The following is a 12,372-nucleotide window of genomic DNA, read 5'->3' on the forward strand; positions in this document are numbered from 1 at the left end:
TGAGAAAACATCCCCCTTGTTATGATGAAGGGTTTCTCCTACTCTCGTTTTTGCTTTTTCCCACCTTGAAAACAAACCCCAAACCAAACCAAACTCCTTAATCCAAACACTGATTCTCTGAGCCTGCCAATCCAGATCAACACAAATCCTACCCAAAAGGGCACTTGTGCAGAGCAAGGCAGGTCCATGCAGTGCAGAACAGCAAACATCAGCATAGCTGGAGGGGCCTCCTGCCCCTCTGCTGTGGTCAACAGAAATGGAAACAACACAAGATATTCTCATTTCCAGTATGTCTGTGCTGAAGGATGGTGTTAAGTTGGTCTTCTGTCTCCTGTAACCCCAGGAGATATGATTAATGAAAAGAGCTAATTATCTGTCATTGTTATAACACACTTCACATGCAAAAAAATTAATTCTACATATTTTTTTTTCGTTTCAACCATATATAACCACTATTTAATTCTCAATAAGCAGCTAACATCTTCCTAGAATGAAGGGAATCTCTGCCTGTATGGTGGGAGATACCAGTTTATAATCTCATTTATTTCTTGAGACAATTCTACAAAAACACTTTGGCACATACTGAAGTTTTGTTCTCTGTCCTTCAAGAACTGATGAAGATGATGTGTCATCTCCGATGGCTGTTCATTGCAAAAATAGCAAAGTGGAAATAATTTTTTTTCTCGTAAAAAATAAGTTTACATGCTACGCTGAAGTCATTATTCAAATTCACAGTTGAAAGTGATTATCACGCTGCCTCAGACACAAATTCATGCAAGCATTTCAGTTCAAGTGATTCAGAGGAACCGATGAATAAATAGTCCCATCACTGTTTTTTGATGCAGGAGGGCAATGGCCATTTCTCGTGTGGAAATTATGAGCAGATGAGGAGGTCTCTGTTCTGTAAATTTGGGCTTGCATTTCACAGCAACCAAACTTGCTCAACAGAATGAAGAAATCCCTGCGGAAAGTCTTTGTGAAAATGGCATAGAGGAAAGGGTTAGCACAGGAATTGATGGGGTAAAATAAAACCAGAAGGATCTTGGATTTGGACACTGTGATAAGAGGAACCTTGAGTGAGGCTGATATTGCAAAAAAAGATATCGGTGCCATGCAGAGGAAGTCTGTGAAGATCAGTATGGCCATGCGCTTAGCAATCTTGGTGTCACTGTTTGAAGAGATGACGTTAGGGTTTCTCACAGTAAAGTAGATGCAGATGTAGCAGGCACATATAATCACAAATGCAAGTACATTCAACACTAAAAGAAATATAACATAAGCCTGAGAAAACGGTGTTTCTATATCCATGGGCAAACAGATGCTGACCTTCATATAGCTGCTGACTCCAAATATGGGAAGAAGTGCCACCGTGAAAGCAAACATCCAGCCAAAAATCATTATAATCACAGCATGACGAAATCGAACCTTGCGGTCCAGTTGCATGGCGTAGGTGATGGTGTGCCACCGTTCCAGAGTTATCACGGTCAGTGTGTAGACTGAGAGTTCACTTGCAAACACTGTAAAAAATCCTGCAGCATTGCATCCTGCCCCCGTTTGCCAGTCTATGGCGTAGTTGTAATACTGACTTTTGGTCTGGATATCTACCGATGCAATAAACAAGAGATAGATACCTATGCAGAGGTCTGCAAATGCCAGATTGCACATTAGAAAGCGAGGTACGGTGAGTTTGTATTGACTGCTTATTAAAATAATGAGGACAACAATGTTCCCAGTGATAGCTAAAATGTTGATAAACCATATCAAGACTCTCAGAATGTTGTATCCCATGATATCTTCACATGGATTGAATGCATCAGGTTTAGGTGAGCAAGCTACATTAACTACTTCATTGCATAAACCATAGTCAAATTCATTCTCTGCTGGGTCAAATCCTATGCCGTAGTTGGAAATATAATCTTCAGCTGCAGATAGTCTATGTATCTTATCACCAGGCTGCTCATCAAGGTCTTGCTTAGCCTGAGATATGCTACATATCGGATGTAATTCAGTGCTGAAATTGTAAAAAGAGTAGAATTGGAAAATAAGAGACACAGCAAGAGGCGTACAACAAACATGAAATCATCCAGTTTCCATTAACAGCACAGTTTTTCTGGTTAGTTGATTATATAGACTACTCTGGAGCTCAAAATTAACAGTCTGGCTGGTCCCTATTTATAAAATAGTACATGAAAGTATAAATGATTTGGAAACATCATAAAATGTAAGGGAGAGGAAAGCCTGATGTCTGCCTCACTAACACTCATGATGCAGTTATCCACCTGCATAACACATTCGGTAAGAATCCTCCCTTATATCAACAGAATTTCGCACATAACCTGTCATTGATAAGCTGATTGTTGCATGGGGGGAAATACATGATGATGAATTCTGATGTATGACTGAACTTTGAAGAATGCGTCAATTCAGCTGTGCCCATAAGGAGTCTGTATAATCACGATAATGCTACTATTCCTTAGTGTTACTCTTGAATTCCCCTTTTCCTAAAGTTTTTGATAGTTAGTGTGCCATATTCAATCTCATAACTCCTTCAGGCACAGAATTCCACTTTGTGCCATTCATTTTAAGTATCTCATATCGTATTGGTAACTGGCCAGTAACACAAATAAATAGCATGAGTAAGTTCACGCAGGCGCCCAGATAATCTCTAGAAACCAGATGCCAACACAGACACAAAGACAAGACATGGTAGAACACTTTGCTTAAAAATGGTTTTTCAAAGACAATGGATTACAAACCAAGCAAAATGAAGCCAAGTCAAGCCAAGCCATGCTGAAACAAACCAAAGCAAAGCAAACCAAACCAAACTAAACCAAACCAAACCAACATTTCTGTAGAAACAGTAGTTGCTTTTGTTTCTGTTAGAAAGTCTTTTTTAAATATTTGAGAATTTTCAGTAGCAAAGGTAAATAAAGGAAAAGTGTTTCAAGAAAAAAAAATGCCTTTGAAGGTAAAACTAGTATTTTTTAATAGTTTCGTGTTTGGCTTTATTTCCTGTAAAAAAACCCCAAACACCTCTATATGGCCTTCTCCATGCCTAGACCAATGGAAGAAACAAAAGTTTTGCCTGAGATGATAGAAAGATGATCAGCTCCATCAAGCTATGAAATATCAAGGAGTATCTACAGGAAATAAAGGGTCAGACTTTAACAACTGCTTCTTGTAAGCCGCCTTTGAATTTTGCTGTCCCAGAAGGTTGCATCCATAGCTTTGCATAAAATGGATCCAGACCTAATCTGAGTTAGGGAATAAAACAGCTGGCAACATGTTGCAAAACCAACTCAGTTCAGCTCTGCCTACTTTCATCTACAGCCTAGACAGCAATTTAGGGGTATAATTTCTAGGACCGGACCCCAGCTTATCTTCCACTCTGACCTGCAGTACAGTTGAGAGAAGAGCTTTCTAGGCAGGTTAGGTTGAAATTTTTAAAGAGTTGGTAGCAGCTTAAAAGGGACAATTCTTTTTTGTAACCTAATTTTATCCTTTGACTTTCTGCACTTGCTACATCTTCCAAAAATCGAGTTTAAAAGGTCTGCAAGAAAGGAAAACTAATGAAGGCCCAGCACCAGAAGGTGAGGGACATTTCCTATGAGGTTCTGAACATCCTCTACTATTATCAGTATTTTTTATCTTGCCTGTCAACTGAAGCAGAAAACTGATTTTCTATGAGGTCAAATATGCACTATGAAGGTCACAATAGCAATAACAAGGCATTACATTTTGATCCCCTGTGTTCTGCTCGCATAAGGATGAGTGAGGGGTCCAGCGTATTGATCAATATATCAACAGTTCCCTAGCTGAAAGGGAATATATGCTTCCAAGGAGCAATAATGGGAGAGAAAGTCCCTCAGTTTTGAGTGCAACAGGCACACAAGGGCACCGCAAGCTACTGCAATTGGCGTTTCTTCGTAAATGAACTGAGGGAAACGTTTTTACCCAATCATTTCTCAGCTACGAGTTAAAAATAAACCTTTTCCCAAATTACGGACACGCTGCCTGGAGTTAAATCTGTCCCCTGATAAGACTGCTACGTAAGGCCAATTACATATTTCAAATTACTCCAATTTATTAATTCTTGAATTATTTTACAGCCAGCAGTCCCCAAATAAAAAACGGGGTCCCATGGAGTCAGATGCTCCGTTCGCTCCGAGGATGGGTGGGGAGGCATCTCCCGGCGGGTCACCCGTACCGCAAGCAGGTAAGGGGGGCAATTGCAAGCTCCTGAAGGGAGGCAGAGCCATCCTCTGGTCCTGGCTCCTTATTGTTTCTTTGCCCTGGGATGTTTGCCCTTTGGGCTGCACAGTGCATTCGGAGGAAAGCGTTAAAACATTTTTGGGCAAGGGAGGAGGGTCCTTGCTTCCTTTTGCGAATTGGTATTGTATCACAGTTCATTTATTCGGTCTCTTTGTAACCTTCTGTTACTGTTTAACATTGCTTTGCTCAAGTAAACCCTCTGAAAAATAAACTAGAGAAAGAACAACTTAAAGAATAACATTAAAATTGGCAGAGTGCCCTGACAAAAATAAACAAAAATGACTACCTTTGTACAAGTGGTTATTTTATGCGCTTCGTCTGGATCCGGTGACAGCAGGATCTTGTGTGCTGAGAAACACGCTCAGCAGAATAAAAAGTCCCAACCGAGGTTCTGTATTAAGCCCTATCTCAAACCAATCATCCTCACTGAAAAGTGACATCAAGTGAGTTGTGAGCAACCGATATTATGTTCTCATGAGACAGGGCCCAAACACGACTCCTGATGCTGCATCATTTTAAAAAAAAGTAGTATTTCAAGTGACAGCTCCTCCAAAGAATAATGATCAAGTGTAAGGACAGAGTCATATCAATGTCATTCTCTTAGGCAGAAGGTGATCTTTATGTCAAAGAAAGCCAAAAGCTTGCTGAAGTTCATAATGATCTATGTCAAGTTGAGTGTTTTAACATCCAGCCTCTGCCCCATCCACACTGAAGGATATTATTTTCCAGTCACAGGAAAACGTGAGGGGAGTTCAACACACTGCACTGGGCTTGTCCTAAGAAAGCAGTTTACCTTCTGTTAGGCCAGCATCACAATATTCCAGTGTGATAAATTTATAGATCAACATTTATCATATAATCCTTATTGGAATGGGGGGAAAAAAGCATCAAAATTGCCTATGTTTTAATTTGTGCCTCAGTCTGGAGCAGCTGTGCTTGATGCAATGTCCTCCAAAATTACAACAGCACTGGCGCTGTAACAGGTTTAAGCTTTCTGTTAGCACAACAGCCCCTGTTCGCTGCTGCAGAAGGATTTGGGAGAGGTGATTGAGCGTCATATTTTATCTGAGGTTCTTGAGTGCTGCAAAAGTCTCAGAGGGGAAATTTAACATAAACAAGGCAGCGAGAAAGGGGTCACACATCCCTGTCTTAATTCCTTCCCAGATTTCCCACGTGAACACCAACTGCTGCTGTGATCCTTAGAAAAGCACTTCTGGGGGTGACCAGCCATCCTTCTTATCTTCCCTGGACTACCTGGAGATATACTGAGACCCAAACAGCCATGGGAGAATGACCGTCTCCTGTGAAGGTGCACGGCAAGTCAGGTCACATCCCAATTCTCACCAGCACCATAATGCCCGCTGCACTGAACCAAGCACAGCTCTCACCAAAGAAATAATACACGTTGTGTGATCGAGCACTGCAAACTATGACTAACTCTTAAACAAACTGAGCAGTCTCCGATGCACAGGCAGCTTGTGCCAGCTGTCAAGAAAACTGCTTTGAAATGAAAGCGGGCGCAGCTACTGTACGTGTGACTAATCTCTGCTTCAGTGTATGGTAATACTGAACTAAAATGCATCCGTTTTTTCTCTTGAAGCTGGAGAGACGATGTCAGCCTCCCACCAACTTCAGTACAAGACACATGACTGTAGGAAAGAAATTACCATTTTAATCATGTTTTAAAGCAGTTAACAAGAAGAGTTAATCTAAATAATTTGTTCTAATAATTTTGCATTTACGCTTAGTATTTTGTAAAAGACACATCTAGTAACTATTAAAGACATATATAAATACATTTAACTTTGTTCTGTTGACCAGGGTGATACAGTTCATGTGCACATTTATACAAGTAATCATACATATCATACAGAAAAGCATCTCCCACTTCCATACTATTCCTTAGTATTGCATCACACCTGATACTATAGGGGACTGTGAAATTGTGACCAGACTTGCTCCAGAAGCAGCCCCACCTCCACATGGTGCTCCAGCCCAGCTCGCTGGCCATCCGCACTGGGTTATGTGAGTGTGGCACAGTTCATTGGCATTTCTTTGCAAAATTGCCCTTCCCCAGGCTGCGGAAGGGGCCGTCAGTGTCCTCCTTGGGTTCTTACCTGCCAGGGCAGAGGCTTCCGAAAGTGGGGCTACACTAAGGGGAAAGCGAGTGCTGTGGGCTCCAATTCCCTGGGGCAAGCGTGACATGGAAGTTATTCAAAGCCCAAGTGAGGGGGTGAGACATTACCAAAAGGTCAGGGCCATTTCCTCCCATAGCTTTCCATCAATAGTGACTCTTAATCTGTTTTTGAAAAGTCCAGTTGCCTAATTTAAGGGATGGATTCTGGGATTTGGGTCTTGATTTGGCCCAAGCAGGCCAGAAGCCAATTACCTTAAAAAATATGAACCGTGGTGATATCAAGGTCCCTTAATCTTCTTCAAGATTAAACATGCTTCTGTTGCACCCTTTGGCAAAAACCACTTTGCCACCAGTGCTGGAAGGACCGGACCCATTTCTACTTAGCAAACTGCCAAGCACTGTGCCTGCGTAAGCCTGCAGAAGTGTAGCATTTTGGATCAAAAATGGGCAATGGGGGTGCATTCAATCAGATACTTCCCTTATCACCGCAGTCTCCACCACCAGACTTGCTTGCACTCTTTACACAGATAGTCTTGCAAACAGATATAGGTGATATTTATTAGTTATCAGCACAAGCAAGATCAGTCATCTTTCATTGCCCACTGACAATAGAATGCTAAAAGCAAAATAAATGGATATTGTAAGTATTAAAATAGAAGCTACTAATAATTTATGCTTTCTCTGCACGGTTTTACTTTTCTTTGAAGTTTTAGACAACTTCTGAAGACAGTGTCTTGGATCATAACAATGATCCATGCTTTTTTTTTCTGCCATGGCAAATTCCAAGTCTTTGAGCACAGCCAGTAAAGGAAGAATTGTGCACAATAACAGGGGGTTCCGTACGTACCAGTTCCTCAGGTTTTCCAGTGGCACAAATTGAGGAGTTAACATGTACATGTAAAGTCTATCTGAGCAGCCAAAAATACTCAATAAGAATCGTTGATACCTGAAGTCTTACTGCAACTTGCTAATGGAAAATTAAAACTAGCAATGAAAAATTACTTTGGGAGTTTAAAAAACACCTCACCCTCCCATCCCCCTCTGGTGATTTGGGTAAAAAGGGCCAGCTCTAGTTAAGCATTTCAGAAATCGTGTCCATGATTTCAGCTTCAACTGCTGAGAAGCATCCCCCAAACAAAAAACAAAAAAAAAGAATCACTTACTTTTGTCTTTTCCAGTTTGTAAATGCACAGCAATGGCTAGGATAGGTGAAGTTTGCCTCAATCAAAGATCTAAATTTGCTTAAATCAGGAAGCTTTTTTAAATTGTATGTAGACCTTGCTCTTAGCTTCTTAATGAGTTCTAATCCATGACTTGGCAGGAAACTGATTCTCGTCCTTGAAATATCCCTTTAAGAAAACATATGCAAGTCTCAGTAAAGAGCAAATTTACTTCTGCTCAATGGTGGATATGTGTTTTAGACTGTCCTACTCATTTTCAGAGCAGTGATTGGAAAGAGATCAGCTGGAAATCTACACTGAAAAGAGGATCCAGGGATAAATTAGGTGTTCCTCCAGGAAACCTAAACTAATATCCATTGCAAACAACAATCAAGGGATGTTAGTCTGGTCTGAGAGAAAAAAAAAATAAAAAATCCCATAACCCTCTGGGTAAGAACAAGCAGGGACATTAAACCCTTAGTGCCATATGATTCAGGGTTTAGTAAATACCCAGTAAATGCAACAATCATCCCAGAATACTGTTACAGGGTACAAAAGGCCGATAAAATCACAACAGAAGTTTGCTACATGAACATCACAGCATGGGAAGGCTGCTGCGGAAAATGCAATAAACACAAAGAGAGAAGCTCACAAGGGGTACAGATGTGAGGAGAGGTTGGGGATATCAGGTTTTGTACTCATTAGGAAGAAAAAGAGATTAAAGAGAGACAGAGGTGACATGGTTCAAACTGTGAGGAACAAAAATAACAAAACATTTCCAGAGGTTTAAAAAATAAAGGGAGCACAGACTGAAGTGAAGAAAGGGGCAAGATTACAGGAGGTTAGGAGAGATGTATTTACGTGGAAGGCAATTACCGTGTGGGACAGGCTATCAAAGGCAGCGATGGAAGCAGCAGCTATGAGTGAATTAAAGAGAACATTAGTGGGGCTTTTAAAAGAAAACATATTGTGCAAACAATAAATCTTGACTTGTGCCACACAGGTGGCGAAAGGGAAGAAGGACCAAAGGTGCTCCATCTCCAGGCTAAGAGATACTTGGGATCACATCCCTGTGGCTCCAGGGTGTAACAGTTGGGGCAAAACATTCCTACATTTCCCTCACCAGGGCACAAACTGCCCCCTCAGCTTGTGACAGCAAGAGGGCATACTCCTTTCTCTTAAGAGCAACAGTAAAAATGAACAGCACAAAATCACCCTGTCCTCCCCCTTAGCCCTTGTGCTCTTATGGCCTGAGACTGATGCAGGATGCAGCGCTTGCTGAGGCTGCTCTGCTCTTTATTCTCCAACAAAAGAAAGGAATTTTCCCTAATCAAGGAATTGGACTGACAATATTTGTAATTTTCTCCATGCCTCCCTCCAAGTTACAGTTTCCAATTCATTCATAACAATACGATGTCAGGACAACATGTTACTTGATGTCTATTACCTAACGTGCACAAATTCTCTTTATTATCATATTAATGCAGCAAAGTGGTGCCATATGAGGGGTAGACCAGGTTTTAGCAGCATGTAATAAAGTTGAGACAGTTGCTATGTACCATACACACATTTGCACCTCTGTTCTCCATTCTAAGCAACAAAATTAATACCAGGAAATGGCTCTGTTTGAACTCACAGTCTTTAGCTTAGGGTGGCCAAGTCTAAGAAATTCATAGGTGGTTAATAAAGAAGTTAGTAAAATTGGTGGTTGGCAAAGATGATCTTTTTGTACACGCTGTGCCCGCAGTTGAGGCTTTGCATCCGGGCTCTGAAGGAATGTACCACCTTCAACAACTGGACCATCAACTGTGGCAGCAGAGGAGCAAACACAGACCTCACTCTGCCACCCTGACCCAGGGCTGTGACCTCTACTGGAAGGGTAAGACAGACTGGTGGAGTCAGGAAAGCGTTGAACTTCTGCAGGCCAGACTGAGAGAAGCCACACTGTGGTTCTGAGGTTGTTCTGGGCCTGACCTGTTTTTTGCAGGAGCCAAAAGCAGCAGCCGACGAGAAATTTTAGGCTATCGATTTCTGACTGAGACACTTGAAGAGGTAATTAGGTTGCAATGAGTAACCTCAATCATTTCATGGACTGACTGTTGCCCGTAGTATGCTGTCTAATGAAAACTGTCACCTAGAGTATACGCTCATGACTCAACAACTAAATAGCAGTTTTCTGCCTAAATCCAGAGACAGCATCACTCATGGCATCATTAAGAGCCTATGAAGCTTCACAAGGGCTCGTAATTCTGAACAGGAGCATAGGAAATGTTTTCTTTGGCTTGTTAGCTAAAAATCTTTATCGAATCCAAACTGTTATTACACAGGGTGGAAATAACAAGTAAATATGAATAGGAATATCACCTAGGCTTAAAAATAGCTAAAATGTTACTGGATCTCTGGACATCTCTAAATAATTTAATAAATATAAAATATTTTTCCATGAAAATATTTTCTTCTTTTAAAAATTATCCCTTTTATTCTCACTGTTGCACATGAACAAAAGCGAGTTAGGGAAAGTGCTTTGCATACTCCTGTGGGGTTTGTTGGTATGTCTGTTAGGGATAGTTATTGATACAGCACTGACAACCCCCGAACAGCAAACACAGACATTGTGCAGGTGGTTTAGTAACTTAATGGAGAGGTTCTTTTAGGATGTTGCTCTCTAGTTAGAGGCTTGATCAATTAAATAAGCATGATGAACAAGACAATAAAGTGGCAGTAGAAAATCAAACCAGAAAGCATCAGTGACTGGAATACATATTCTTGTAATATTATTGCTTGGCTGCTAGTCATCATCCTTGACAGCAGCCAGTGCAGGAACAGCAAAATGAACCAGACTTCTCTTCCAATCCCTTCCCTTTCCCACTGGGAGTCTCTGTTGGATTAGCAAAAATACTGACCAACTGATGAGGTTTGAAAGGCATATATAGAAAGAGCAAGAAATGGCTGGTGGAGCAGAAATCGGAGAGGGGTAGACTGGTTGGTGAGAACAATTTTCTCTGTGCTTATGTCTGAACTGATTTCTGGCTGTGCTTCAGGGACTCAGATGTTGAGCTGGGGATCTACTGGAGCTCTCCTGTGGCCCCCATGTGTGATTTTCCTGTTGAAGATAAATTGCAAGGACAGGATTGACCACAGCCCTATCTTGCCCTGCATCCAAGTCAGGACACAGACAGACAACTCCTAAGGACTTCATTAAAAACTGGTGCAAGTCACTACAGCTCTGCGAGCACCAGAAGATGATTAAATGAAACAATCTCGCTGAAAATTGAAGCTATGAAACTCCAAATTGGAAGTACAGTGTATTTCTGTATAGAAGGAATGTGTATAGGTGTGGGAGTAATTAGCCATTTGATTTCCTTGCCTACTGTCAGCGCTGAAATCCTTTAACTCAAAACTTGATGTCTTTCCAAAAAAGATATTCTAATTTAGCCAAGAGCTGTAAGCCTGAGAGAAGAATTGATTTGTGAAACAGTGTAGCCTGTACAAGGGCTAAAATGGTGCTTTCTGACATTACTATTTGTGTTTGTGTTTTTTTCACATTATTTTAATATGCTGAAATGTAAAATAGAAGTTAGTGTTAATTGACCGTACAACACTGATTTGGGAAGATCAAGAGTTAAAACAAGCTGATGTTCGTTCTAATAAAACATTGCAGTCTGCAACACAGGTTTGATTGCAACAACACTATTTGTCCCAGCAAAGATATGACTATGGGTCAATCATTTCCACAAGTGAAAGAGCATTTCTGGTGTATCCTACAGTGATGAACGACTAAGAAGGCTCTCCTTTCATGATCTCAGTCAGGATAAAAAGGTAATTTCCCATGCATAGAATAGTGGATGTATTGGTAACGGAACAGAAAACTTCTTACACAAATAACTCGGTGTTAGAAATTGAACTATCAAATGAATCTGAACTACAGCCAAATCAATTTGATAAACCTCCAGAATATGATTGTATCAGCTACAGCTTGCAGAGAAAACACATTTACTTTTCGTTACAGGAAACAATGCTTTTCCAAAGAAACATCAATGATATTACTGCTGAAAAGATGTTCCACTGGCAGTCTTTTCTAAAGAAGGAAGACACTTTGAGGGAGCGATGGAAGTGGAGCAGAATGCAGTAACCCATACCATAGGTCTTTATATCATAGGTGTACTGACCATCACATCATGGGAAAAAGGCCTTCAGAAGAGCTCTGATCTGAACTCAAGGTTAACCAGTCCTTTTTTCTCCCTCTATTTTAGATTTTTAACCACCCTAACCTCTGCGTAAAATCTTCCAACAGCTCCAATAACCCCTTTTCGCCCCTTCTGGGTGACTCCTAGCCCTCTCTGGACATCCAGGGTAGATGGGAAGAGAGAAAACCTCCGATGAATTGGTGAGACAAAAAAAGACTCTCATGTCTCTGTTGCCACTCTACGTGTTATAGCTTGTGCTCAGAAACACTAGCAGTTTTACACATTCAAAGGCATTTTCTGACCCCATGGCAAACCATGGCTTGAGGTAATGGTGTCTGAGATCCGCAAGCGTCCTACTGCTGAATTCTCTGCTGAGATCTCATTTTCCAGCTTATCACTCACCAAAGACATCCTGCTGTAACTGCATGAGATATATCTCATACCTATCTCTAGAGGGGATGGGACATCCCAATCCCTAACCCTGTAGGGGATTTTGAATTAAGCTTCAGAGATGCAGAGGCAGATCTTCAGTGGTAAAAAATTCAGATTTAAGCATCACTCACCTGTTCTTGATTTTGCTCAAACAAAAAAATTAAAGAATTTTTCTCCGGGGGGG

The 12,372-nt window shown here is 41.0% G+C and overlaps 1 protein-coding gene across 1 annotated transcript in view; it reads right to left on the reverse strand.

Annotated features, from left to right (window-relative positions):
• Window positions 1-305: 305 nt before the first annotated feature.
• The window catches only part of FSHR (follicle stimulating hormone receptor), an 80,992-nt gene continuing 68,925 nt past the window's right edge, over window positions 306-12,372 (reverse strand). The window contains exons 9-10 of the mRNA XM_009894821.1: window positions 7,573-7,758; window positions 306-2,011 (exon numbers count right to left, since the gene is read on the reverse strand). Coding sequence (XP_009893123.1) covers window positions 784-2,011; window positions 7,573-7,758 — 1,414 coding nt within the window. The 3' untranslated portion in view covers window positions 306-783. The remainder of the gene's footprint in view (window positions 2,012-7,572; window positions 7,759-12,372) is intronic.

This window comes from Charadrius vociferus, unplaced genomic scaffold (genome assembly GCF_000708025.1).
Source record: "Charadrius vociferus isolate BGI_N301 unplaced genomic scaffold, ASM70802v2 scaffold411, whole genome shotgun sequence".
Taxonomy (NCBI): Eukaryota; Metazoa; Chordata; class Aves; order Charadriiformes; family Charadriidae; genus Charadrius; species Charadrius vociferus.